The sequence below is a fragment of the Prionailurus viverrinus genome, chromosome B3 (assembly GCF_022837055.1).
Source record: "Prionailurus viverrinus isolate Anna chromosome B3, UM_Priviv_1.0, whole genome shotgun sequence".
Lineage (NCBI taxonomy): Eukaryota > Metazoa > Chordata > Mammalia > Carnivora > Felidae > Prionailurus > Prionailurus viverrinus.
In genome coordinates this window covers 116,436,716-116,449,447 of record NC_062566.1, presented here as the reverse complement: position 1 = coordinate 116,449,447, position 12,732 = coordinate 116,436,716, and the positions used below count along the sequence as shown (strand labels likewise).

Here is a 12,732-nt window from a genome sequence, read left to right as displayed (position 1 = left end):
GCCAGGGGACTCTGCGGGAGCTGCTTTCTGAGGCCAGTGGCTCAGTCGGTGGTATAATGTGCTATTTTCCTGTAGCTCACAAGCACGGTCTGGCTAGAAAAAGACCACGCACGGTGCTGGACGGATTCCCACATCTTTCTGTGTCTCAGCTCTGACAAACAGGTGCTACGAAAAGAAGGCTCGAAACCCAGCCAGAACTTTTATTAAAAAAAAAGTTTTCCTCGTTCCATCTACAAGTCTACTTCTCCAAAATATGTAGTTTTGACATTTTGTTTATAGTACGGAAAATGGTTACAGTCTTGTCATATAGATAGAAAATATACCCCAGGTTGCAGGGAAAATGTTTTCCACAGAAACAAGGCTCTGATTATAAAATGAAAATGGAATATTTGGAAATATTTTATATGGAAAATAGAGCTCTATGGTATAAACAGAATTTCTCTTTTACGACCTATGTTTTAGGAATGTGGTTATTCTGTGGACTGTAAATCACCAAACGACAGACTTCTGTGAAGAGAACTTTGTGGGAGGATGTCCTCTCTCAAACGGGCCTGTCTCCTGGTCTTCGACTCTTTATGAATCTCAGTTAGGATGATTCTTTTCACCCTTGACTGCAATGATTACTGGTACGAATGACACTGGATTCGAGCGTGACGTAATGTGCTTATGTTTATGTTGTTTCCCGGGCAGAGTCTCTGCTTCCCAAATGAGTTCCTTCAGTAATGATTCTAACACCAACAGATACTTTGACAAATAGCAATTTCCTTTATGCCCAAGTCTTGGGTCACCCTCCCACCCTCAGAGGCCGGAAGTGCTGGGGCAGGGGTGGGGACTCAGTGGGGCACCCGGGCCAGAGCTTCCTTATTTAGAGGGGACAATATCTTTATTTGGAGGGAACAGACTACTTGATCGGAACGGTCACATTCCTCTCCAGCTCACTTCACTCAGGGACAGATCCAATTAAACCCATATTTAATAGCCACGAAGGCAAGATGTACTAGGAATCCATTTCTTACATTTTTGTTTTTTAACAGGGGACTTAAAATATGGATTGAGACTAGAATTCAATACAGTGGTTCTTCTTTTAATTCAGAAGTTGCTTACTCTATGGCCAGAATCTATTTGGATTTTATCCTCTGCCACTTTGCTCAACTACATAAAGGACATTTCCTTCCCACTTCCCAAATGAACATTGTCCAGGGAGGCTGTTTGAGTTTAATTATATAACCTAGATAAAAACATAAAAAACAAATATGTCCCTCAAAAAAAAAAAAAAAAAAAAAGAGAGAATCCAAAGTTACTGAAATGCAATGTAGCACAAGTATGAGGAGACAGGGAGAAAATGTCAGAGGTCAAAACACGAAAAGGTTGACGACAGGCAAGGATTAAACATAGTTTAAATTCTTCCTCTTTCACCCTCAAGTGAGCTCACTGAACTGTATCAGAAACTTCCTTTGCCTTTGATTTGTCCACAAACTGTCTTACAAATAAAACGAGGCCCTCAATTCAAGTGCCAGACTACTGGGACACGTGGGGAAAGGCACAGACCACGGGAGTCTGTGCAGGGAGTTCAAGGTAGGAACGGCTCTCTTAGGACCCAGGCTGTCTCGGTGACTCAAGCACTAGCTCCAGGACCCTTCACATACCTGCTTCCAGGAGGGGTGGGGTGGCTCTCAGGAGCCTGAAGGTCTGACTGTATGGACCATGTCGGGCCATTAGGACTGATCACGGGCCGAAGGGTGGGGGGCGTTGAAGCGCTGCTTCTGCTTATGGCGCCACTTGCCAAATTCAGGTTTGTTACCTAGAAGTGAAGTGAGGGAAATAACATGATTTCACGGCATTTTAGAAAAGTATCATTAAGAACATATGGAGGAAATCAAGTAAAGTCCAGGAGATGCTGATTCATCTGAGCCAAAACAGGGGCTGCGACAAAGGCACCCATTAGAGGCTGGCTTCTGTGCCCATCAAAGAGTTCAGAGAAGCGAGGGTGGCTGGCGTCAATGTAAGTTACCAACTAAGTATTCTGCTCGTATCGTGTGCAAAGTACTGTACTGTGCCAGGCGCTGTGAAATACAAAGATCAATAACCACAACAGCAAGAGTTTACTGTGTATTTACTCTATGCCAGACAAGGGTCTAAGACACTAGGCAAGATATTCAGCCTTTCTGACCCTTGTTCTCTCATCTACAAGTTCTAAATGCACAATAAATTTTAGTTACACACAATAATAATTACTGTCACGTACAAAGAACTCACTCATTTAGACAAAAGATGCACAGGCAAAAGAAAAATGGGCACCGACCCCAATAAACAATTTACAAAAAAGGAATATAATTAACCAACTAAACATTTAAAACTAGTCATTTCCACTGGAAAATCAAAGGAATGTAAATGTAAGAGGCCATTTTCGTATATACATCGATACCTAACAACAAAAAACATTATATTAGATATGTACCTCTACTATTTATGTGACTATAAATTGGTAGAATCTTTCTAGAATTTGGCAATCGATTATTACAGGTATCAGAGTATTTGTACACTTTGATGCTATCATCTAACTTCTAGCAACTGTGCTAAAAACTAATTGCACATGATTAATGAGGGTGACTATCGTGAGAGCAGTCACCATTTAGCAGAACTGAGAATGTGCAAAGCTCTGCGTAAATGAGTACATTACACGCATCTCATTTCCACTGTCATAATTCTGCCGGTAAGTGCCTTTATAATCCCCATTTACAAAGAATCAAACTGAGGCCTATGAACAATTGGTCAGACCAGGATCTGGACCCCGGTCTTTGGAGCTCCAAAGCCCATCTTCTTACTCACTACACTATATTGTGAACAGATTTTGAAAACAGGCATTGATTTTAATATTGAAAAAGGGAAAGATCAGAATGACTAACGGTGTTGTTTGGTAAATTTTGCTCTGTCTATATAAGGGAACGCTATGCATTTGTTACAGTTTTTTGAAAAATTCATAACGATGTAGGAACATGTTAATATCTCAGGTTAAAGGAAAAAAATCACACTATGAAACTGTACAAAAAGCAGATCCAAATTTCCTTACACACACACACACACACACACACACACACACACAGAGAGAGAGAGAGAGAGAGAGAGAGAGAGAGAGAGAGAGAGATACAAACTCCTAAAGGGCATGGAGTACTTTTATCATCCAAAAGAGAAAATGTAAATTATTATGAGAAATACAGACACGAAGTGGTGAGCTTAAAACCTGTGTGATGAGGATGAAATCAGAAAAGAAAGGATGGTGTGAAAAGTGTTTCAAAATCAGTTGCACAGGGAGGGGATGATGAAAGGCGGGAGGGCACAAAGCTGAATGCCGGGTGCTGAGCGTGAGGCACAGGAGATGGAAATTCCAGGAAAAGCATCCTCCTCAAAAATGTCCTAACAGCCTAGCAATTTTGACATTTACAAACAGAAGAATTCTGGAGCGTTGTCTTTTTTTTTTTTTTTTAACTCTGAAAAGTCTGTAAGAAACAGAAATCATTTCTAGCAACCGTATAGTACTTCATCCCTAGTTAAAGAACTCAGTACGCAAAACAGCCCAGGACTAGGCCTTCACACCAAAGGACTCAAATAGTTTTCTTGGGGAGAAAGCATTTTGCATAGGTCAGGAGTGTCTGTGGAGGCTGGGGTAGGGGACACTCAGGCTGCACCCTTCAGTGTGGACCTGTCTTTAGAAGAAGCTTCAGAAGCCAACCTTGGCTCATCATTTCTGACCCCCTTGAGAAGACACACGCAGACGAAAGGGTAGGGAGGGAATATACTGGGGCAGGTTATGGTAGTATTCTCTGGCCCCTAGAGCCTTCGAGGAGCCATGCCTTCTTCCTACACTCCAGAGGCAACATAGGTCAGGTTCTCAGACAATAAATAAAATAAAAGGACCGAACTCACCCCTGCCCCACACTGAGCCCTCTTCCTTCCTGCCCTGCTCCCTGGCCTTAAACATCAGACCTTTCAAATTAGACATGAGCTCGCAGCTTGTAAAAACGCTATAGAGTGAGAAAGGTCTTTATGATAACTAGCAGCTTCTCCTATTGCTGCCTCAGGCAGCATGCCAAAACCCTAATACAAGAGGCTTATTAATAATTTATAGTGGAACAGCAATAAAATAAACAAAATGTACACACTTTACCATGTTTAGTATAAACTGTATAGTTTGGAGATTAGTGGATGGGAAAGAGAAGAAATATCAGATTTCTTCAATCTTTTCTCTTTTGGCAAGGCTACCCCTAATTTAAACACCGTCATTTTCATCCTAATACCTAAGTTATTGAATGCTCACCATGTGCCATGTATTAGATGTCCTTGCATTGTCTTGATATGCATTAGCTCACCCTGAGCAAGCCCTCTGAAGTAGGTTCTATTGTTACCCCCATTTTATAAAAGAGGAAACTAAAATCAATTTGATAATTCTGACGGTAAGCAATTAGACAAAAGTCACATACCTGCTAAGTGCAGGGCCACGGTTAGACAGAAAATGTTCTCCTCCGAGTGCATGTGGTATACTTTCCCCAAACATGGTTTAACATTTGAATAGTAATGTCAGGCACCTGGAAGTGAGGTTTTAGATCTCACTTACTCCTTACCCATCACTCACGGAAGCAGACACTGTTACGCTCCTTTCAGAGATGGACACACGAAGGCTCGGAGTTTACCGTAACTGATTTGCTCAAGGTCACGTAACAGTTGCAGAACTGGTACTCTTGTTTTAAAATCCATTTTCTAATTTTAAAACTAGTAGGAAACAGTCCTCGTTATCCTTAATTCTTAGAGATTTTTGAAAACATAATTAGCTATCTCAAATTCTGACAACAGTGATTATACAGGCACTGAATACACTTTGCCTTAAATATTATTCCCCATGTTACCCTTCACCAGAGGATATTAAAGAAGTCGGGGGGGGGGGGGGAGAACCCAACATCCCCATCAATAGGTTTGGTTTCTTAGCAGGTATAGTAAAAGGAGGCATGAACATGAAACGAATTTTAGATTCTTGGTGGTTCTTTGTGGGTTTTGTTTTTTCATGTAACATTGATTCCTCATTTCATGCATAAACCAAAAAATGGTAGCTATTGTGATTTGCTTCTACGCAAAAACAAAATATCATCATTATTTTGAAGTAGCAAAGGGACCACTACTTAAATGAGAGATTATATAAAGAATAATAAAACTTCTAAAGCTTCTCATTTTTAGTTTTTAATGTTTATTTATTTTTGAGCGAGCGAGAGAAACAGAGTGTGAGCAGGGGGAGGGGCAGAGAGAGAGGGAGACACAGAGTCTGAAGCAGGCTCCAGGCTTTGAGCTGTCAGTACAGAGCCCGATGAGGGGCTTGAACTCACAAACCAGAAGATCGTGACCTGAGCCGCAGTCAGAGGCTTAACCGACGGAGCCAGCCAGGTGCCCCTCATCTTTCTTTACAAAGGACTCCTGCTAAAAATGTAACCTGTCTCTTTAAATAATAACTGACCCTCTATTTTAAATATTCTATTCTTACTTCTAAGGTTTTGCCTAGAAGACACCCAGGACCTATGTCACAACTATCCCTACCCGACCCGGCTCTGTCTTCCTGGAACATACGTTGCCAGTAAATAATCAAACAACTTGGGGCTCACTTAGATATGGCCTCAGAAACTTCTTTACACAGTCCTCCAGACAGCCAATACAAATCAGTCAGAAGTGACAAACAACCCCTGTTCTAGAATAGCCCTATGCAACAGAACGTATTGGGATGATGTCAATGTTCTATAATCTACACTGCCCAATACAGTGGCCACAAGCCATATGTGGCTATTATGCATCTGCAATGTGTCTGGTATGACTAAGGAACTGGAATTTAAACCTACCTTGTGGCTACCTAATCAGATAGCATAGCTCGGAAGCCTCAACCAGATCTAGCTGAATCTTATGTGTACAAACTTACGTCTTGCTAGAGTCGGTCCAAGCTAATCATTCCTAGACTATGTGACTTAAAAAAGCTTCTGGTTCTTCCTTTCAGTTTCCCAGTTTTTTCCAGGATGGGCAGAAGGAGATGCCGAACTAAAATGGACCCAAGCATCAATTGTGGCCCCAATGGCACCTTGTCTTGACTAGGGAATATCTAAGGGCAGGGCAAATCTCCCTGCGTTGGGCCGGGCCTTAATAAACTCTACAAGTCAATCAGGGTTCACACGTGGAGGTTCCACCCTAACAGGAAGAAGGATGATAAATATGGCTGCCACCAGGCTACACCTGACGCTCTGTCCATCTCTGTTTCTCCAGGTAAACAAAGTTTCATCAGATGAAGAGAAAGTGGACAATTTCATACATATATCTGATTTTCAGTAATGATGAACATTCCACGCTGAAGCATTTTCAAGAAGGACAGGCTTAATAGCACATAAAGACATACAGTACTAGTAACAAAAGAGGCGGCTCATGATTTTTGTGAGGAGTATTAGGCTATTAAGGTAGAGGTTGTAGCCATTGGGCCAGGTGGCTTTCCTGGGCCAATAATCAGAGTCTGTGCCACTAAATCTAGGCTGGCCAACTCATGAATTCATCCCATTGGTCACATAGTGTCTGGAAGATGGATGGGACAGTTTAAAACCCATCTTAATTACTGAAACTATGACACAAATAACATGCCTTGCTGACAATGGATATCAACATCTTTATGTGCAAAAGATAGCACACGTATGTAAAAACCTTGTAAGTCTGTGGACTTCTAAAACAGTCTACCTTAATTTTTATGGAAATACAAAAACTTTCAGGTTCACAACAGTAATAGTAACAATAAAGTCATGTTTAGCTAACGATAGCTAAATTTAATGACCACTTAATTTTTGCCAGGCATTGTCCTGTGTGTGTGTGTGTGTGTGTGTGTGTGTTAAATATAAACTTATTTAATCTTCAAGACAACTCTGTTAGGTAGGATTATTGCCTTCACTTATAGATGGGAAAATTGAGGTTGAGAGTTGAAATAACTTGCTCAAGAACAAATAATTGTTACATTTCAGCCCCTAGTTTCAATTCCTGGTCTGCCTGATGCTTGTAGTTTCTAAGCACTGTGTTACTCTCACTGCCTTGTACCAGAGCCTGGAACTTACAGGTCCATCTGTGACCAGCAGCATCTGCAATCCCTGGGAGCTTGATAAGGAGGCCGACTCTCAGCCAGCCTCAGCCTCAGCCTCAGTGCAGGAAATCTGCATCTGACAAGAGCCACACACAGCTAATTCACGTGCCTGGTAATGTCAGGGAAGCACTTCTTACAGGAGATGGTGGAAAAGGAAACGGGGGCCATAGAAAGGTTCTCCTCCAGAAAGCTCCGGGAATTTTCCAAAAACCAGCAGAAATGCCTGGATGGGGTGAAGAGCATGATACAAAACACCCAAGGGGAAGGAGAAGAGAAAATAATTCTATCATAACTTTAAGATTTTACTATTTCTCAGTGTTGTTTGGATGCTCAAACGTTAACTAAGTAATCATTCAGTATGACAAGGATGCAAATGTGAATAAAATGGTTTAAAACAAGGGTCAGAAAATTCCAAGTCTACTTGTTTTGCTACCATGAGAAACAGTGGCCACTAAAAATAACCAAGACATTGGGGTCCCTGGGTTGCTCAGTTGGTTAAGTGTCTGACTTCGGCTCAGATCACGATCTGGCAGTTTGTGAGTTCGAGCTCCGCATCGGGCTTCGCACTGACAGCTCAGGGCCTGGAGCCTGCTTTGGACTCTGTCTCAGGCTCTCTCTGCCCCTTCCCCACTCTGTCTCTCTCCTTCTCTCTTAAAAATCATTAAAAGGGAAAAAAAATAAATAGCCAAGACATTTAAGCCTAAAAATTAAACTTGGTAAATATTCCTCCACCCCAGCCTTTCTCTAGCTGGTCAGCTAAGTGAATGATTGCCTGCGGGGAGATCTAGTCACAGGATCCCACCCACCACTGCCTAGGCCTTAGGCAGATGCTTCACCCCTTGCTCCTCCCCCTCCTCTGCTCCACTCTCCCGGGGCTGCTCTTCCAGAGGTTCCACTCCCATTCCCTTCTTCATGTCCATTGCCACGGTGACCTCGGTGCATTTTTTCTTGTAATACCAAAACGCTGTTTATTTTAGAGCCAGCCTTCCGAATCGGGCAGGTGAGCAAATATCTGAATGTGTGGGGTAGGGACACATTGTGCGCATTCCATCTAGACAGGTGTTTAAATTACAGCGGGAATAAATACAGGTGATGGATTGTAAAGGGGGTAGGTGAAATACAGAGAGGGAGGCCAATTTCCGGCTGCTGGCCCGCCCAAGTGTTACTGCTTGTTACTGCTGTTTGCTGCCAGTGTTATAATGAAAATATGATGGCATTGCCCTGATGGCTTCCCAGAATATACCCACCACCCACCCAGATACATAACCTTTTGGTATCCAAAGAGGATCCAGGGCCAGGCCTAACTAGATCACTGTTGCTATAGTTGCCATGCTCTAGAAATGCTGCACACCTGAATACTCAAAAGAAGTCCAAACCCGCTTCATATAAGCAAGGTCTTGGGTCAAATCTTAGGGGTATACACAGATTAAAATGTGGCCCATTAAAACGTTACCCATGAAGGAACTGGTAATCTAGCGAGACAAGACACAGAAACAGAGAACAATATTCAAGGCCTCTAGGATGTGATAACTGCCACAAAAAAAAAAAAAAAAAATGCTAAGGAAATTCAAAGACATCTGAGCTAGGCCTAAAAGGATAGGCAGTAGGATTGCTGTGGGGGTGGTGGGATGGTGGTGGTTCCTAGAGGGAAAAAGCGTTAAGTCAAAATGCAGAAACAGATAGGCAGGAAGAATGTCTGAGAAATAGGAAGCAGTCTAATTTGGCTAAATCTCAGAGCAATAAAAGATAGGAACAGAAAGAAAAAATGGCTTGGGGAGGTCACTGAATGCCAGACTAAACATTTTGCTCTTAATCTAAGAGGTAACAGTAAGCTTGCTGAAGGGTTCTGATAGAGTAGTGCTATGTCAGAATCGTGGTGTGGGTAGAAAAATCTAGTGCTGTTTCATGGGCTGGGGAGAAAGGAGCTATTAAGGAAAACTAAGATTCGTCGAGAGCCACGGTAGTCAGGCAAGAGGTACTAAGGTCGGGATGCAGGACACGCCATTGCTGGCCTCTACTCACTTCCCTCCTAGGCTCAGGAGCGCTGGACCACGGAGCTAGAGACCTGCTTTGTAATCTGCCGATAAACACTCTTAAATTCATGTGTTCATTGTTCGTGGTTTCCTCTTGGATCAGCCCTCTTTTGGATACATCTTCCCACGCAGCTGGCAAAGCAAGATGGTGCTGCCTGGCATTTTAAGAAGGGATGGTCAAAGAGTGGGCCTTAGCGCAAGTATGCCTGTCCTTAGATTATCTTGCCATGCCTCTCTTCAACAGTAGAATGGTTTGATTATCAAGATTAGGGTGTGGGCCTGGGGGGAAAGGTCTGACTAGATGGCTTGGGTCTAGGCCTGAGGCCTGGTGGGCAAAAGAAGTCATTGGATCATACACTATCTAGCCCAAGTCACCAAAGCTAGGAATTCCAGTCAGGAGTCTGGAACCAAAAATAGTAATAAGAGGTGGCTCTGGCCTGAAGGATACTCTCTGGGCATCTTCTTCTGAACCTCAAGGTGGTGACTATGGAATCCTAGATTCCAGCCACAGTTTGCCCTAAATCAGTGTTTAATGACCACATGGGTAGTAATTTCCAGCTCCACTATGGAACAACAAAATCAAACAGACTGATATTTAAGAATGGTGAAGTTTTAGTAGATATTTGGAAAGACAACACAGGTTAGTGAAAAAAACCTAAGATGCCAGCATCCAGGGTGAGCCCTCGAGCCCATCAATCATCAACTGGTATCTGCCTCTGTGTATGCATATGCCAGCAGTCCCTGAAGGACAAGACAATCTCCATGCATAGCAGACCACATTCTCCATTTCTATAGATGCTCTCTATAGATATGATTTATCTACAAATGTAGCCTTCTGCTAACTGGGGCTGGTGGATTTTCACATGGCTTTTACCTTTCTTAACACAGTTCCAAGGTTTATCATTGCTGCTTAGAAAAACACAACCAGCAAATCTAGAGAGGTCTATGCCAGGAGGCAGGGGTTACCCCCAACATGCAAACCGAAAGATCAGTTTATATGGTGTTTCATCACCGGCTCTAAGAAGGTCCTTCAAACCACTTTAGCACAGCAGGATCCTGAAATCTAGTTGCTACCACCTTGCACTTTACTTCCCAATGTCAACTTTATTTTTCATAAACAATCTCCCTTAGCTGCAAAGGATCCTTGTCACTAAACTGCTTCAAGAGCCTAGTGGTAGGGCTGAAAGAACTTCATGCCATGATTTGTACTGTATTATAATTGTAGGCTTATTTGCCTATCTTGGCCCACAAATTACTATATCTCATTCACTGTTGTATCCTCCGAGCTTAGCCCAGCAGGCACAAAAGCATTTATATACTAAATGAAGTGGGTCTCATCTACTCACAAGCACGCATGCGCGCACACACACACACACACACACACACACACACACAGCCTCTAGCTAGAAGCTAGAATCATCAGTGAGTGGAAAAGTGATTACTGTCACTGGAAGGCTAGCAAAGAAATTAAAGGTTCCACATTACCTCTTTTTGCAAATACCACAAGGGATGGACTGCTTTGGAATAATGGGAAATAAAATAATCAGTGATTAGAGAGAGGCAAGTGTTGCTCTTGCTAGTGCCCTGCATAATTTTAGAGACGCGTTCTGCCTGGTCTGGAAGCCTTGGGCAAGGTTCTCAAATGTGGGAAATAAGAGCTTTGCGTACAGATTTTGCTCCTTGTCTGCACAACGTCTCTGCTGTTATGTTTCTTCTTGGCAGTGAAACTGCAAAAGGCTGACACTCCATTTGAGATCGGGTTGCACACATTCTCTAATGTTTCTCCAGTGATGAAAATCATGTAGTAAGTATGGATCTGGCACTTTGGGTTTTCCCTTTCTTTTATCTTGCGTGAAACAGATCTTGAACCTCAGGTTCACTAGGCTGTTTGCAAATGTCATGTATCTTTTTTATCAAAATGGAGGTTGGGAATTCAACGTGAAAGACCAAATAATAGCTACCACGTGAGCCAACTGGTGGCCTAGCAATCCCAATGCAGCTTACAATCTTGGCATAGCTCAGGCGAAGTCTAGAGATGGGGCTTCAGAAGATCATATCATTAATCCAACAAATATTCATCAGCTACTCGGTGGAATTCTTCTCAGCATGGAGTGAACAGTGAAAACAAAACAAAACTCCTTGCTTCCATCAAGATTATACCCTAGTCGGGGGATATCACTGAAATAATATAAAGAATGTGTGAAGCAAAGATGATCATAGATTTGGAGTGGTCATTTTTGGCCAAATTATCAATATTACTGGCTATATGCTACCTTAGAGTTTTCAGAGGTTAACGTGGAGACCGTGGGTCCCTGGTTGTACCAAGAGGGAGCCTCACTGGAAAGTATCTGTGAAGCCTTTGAAATTAATGCAAATTTCTAAGTCTGAGTACACATTTTTTTTTTCAGAACAAGATAGCCTGCATTCAATTCTCAAAGGGATCTCTGACTCAAAAAGGGTTAAGAATCACTCAGAATGTTACGAAGATTAATTTGTCTAAATCTGCATTCATACTGTCCTCAGAACTACACCAATATCATCTTGAGAACAATGCTCTCTATGTTATTCACATGCAAAGGCTCATCAGAATATGACTAAATCAATTGAGCCTGCTACTGAAACTTTCATTCTCCTGACCATGGGGCTCCGAATGATTTGGAACAGGGGCAATGAAGTGGCAAGTCCTTCCTGACTTGTTCTAGTGTATGTAGCTAGAACAAAAGGCAGGCCTTGAATAGGAAACACCAGTGGACCAGAATCCACTTCACTCAGGAGAAAACGAAAACCAAAAGTGCCATATCTACACTTATTACATCATTCTCATCACTAGAGAAATTTTAGAGCATACATGCAATCAAGAACATGAAACAAAATCATCCTTAAACAGTTACCGTTCTAACCATTCTTTTAAGGCCACTTCCTGAGAATTTATAAAACCATCAGCCACGACCACCAACGTGTTTTAAGACAGCTTCAACTCCTGTGTCAACTCCTGGATCCCAATAAAATGAGCCTCAAGGAATTTACACTCTGATTACCAGGAGACACGAGTCAGAACATTAATCGAAATCCAAACGGGGCTAGGAAAAGCTGGGAATCTCTGCAGCCCCAGTACATCGGCACTAAGTTCTCCTGTCATGCACCCCCCCCCTCTGTTGGACACTGTCATTTATACAATACACATATCGACATTCAGTGCTCCAAAATCTGGAAAGAGTTCCAGATTAAGATTTGAGACATTCCTGGGAAACCTTACAAAACCACCAAGTCACTTTGTAGTGTTTCCAGTTTATACATTTGGTTTTTATGAGTCGATGGGGGCTGCCACCACCAGTGATAAATAGATCTTTTTGCATCACTGCAAATTAAGGAGGCCGAATTTTGCCGGCTCAAAAGATTAGGCAAATTTATGATTTCACCATAAAATAATCTGATGAAGTGCTCGCTCAACAAGTAACTGATCATCTAGACAGACCCGCACATTTCTCAACCTGCTTTGGAGCATGGAGAAGCACTTCTCATCATGAACTCAGGAGGTTCAATTTGTTTCTCTCT

At 42.3% G+C, this 12,732-nt stretch overlaps 1 protein-coding gene across 16 annotated transcripts in view; it reads right to left on the bottom strand.

Annotated features, from left to right (window-relative positions):
• The window catches only part of TTLL5 (tubulin tyrosine ligase like 5), a 286,873-nt gene that overhangs the window by 136,469 nt on the left and 137,672 nt on the right, over positions 1–12,732 (bottom strand). For all 16 annotated transcript variants that reach the window (XR_007153248.1, XR_007153249.1, XM_047863906.1 and 13 more), the window contains one exon: positions 1,647–1,801. Coding sequence is in view for 14 of the 16 variants with exons in the window: in XM_047863906.1 (XP_047719862.1) it covers positions 1,647–1,801 (155 nt within the window). In the remaining 2 variants the exon portion in view is untranslated. The remainder of the gene's footprint in view (positions 1–1,646; positions 1,802–12,732) is intronic.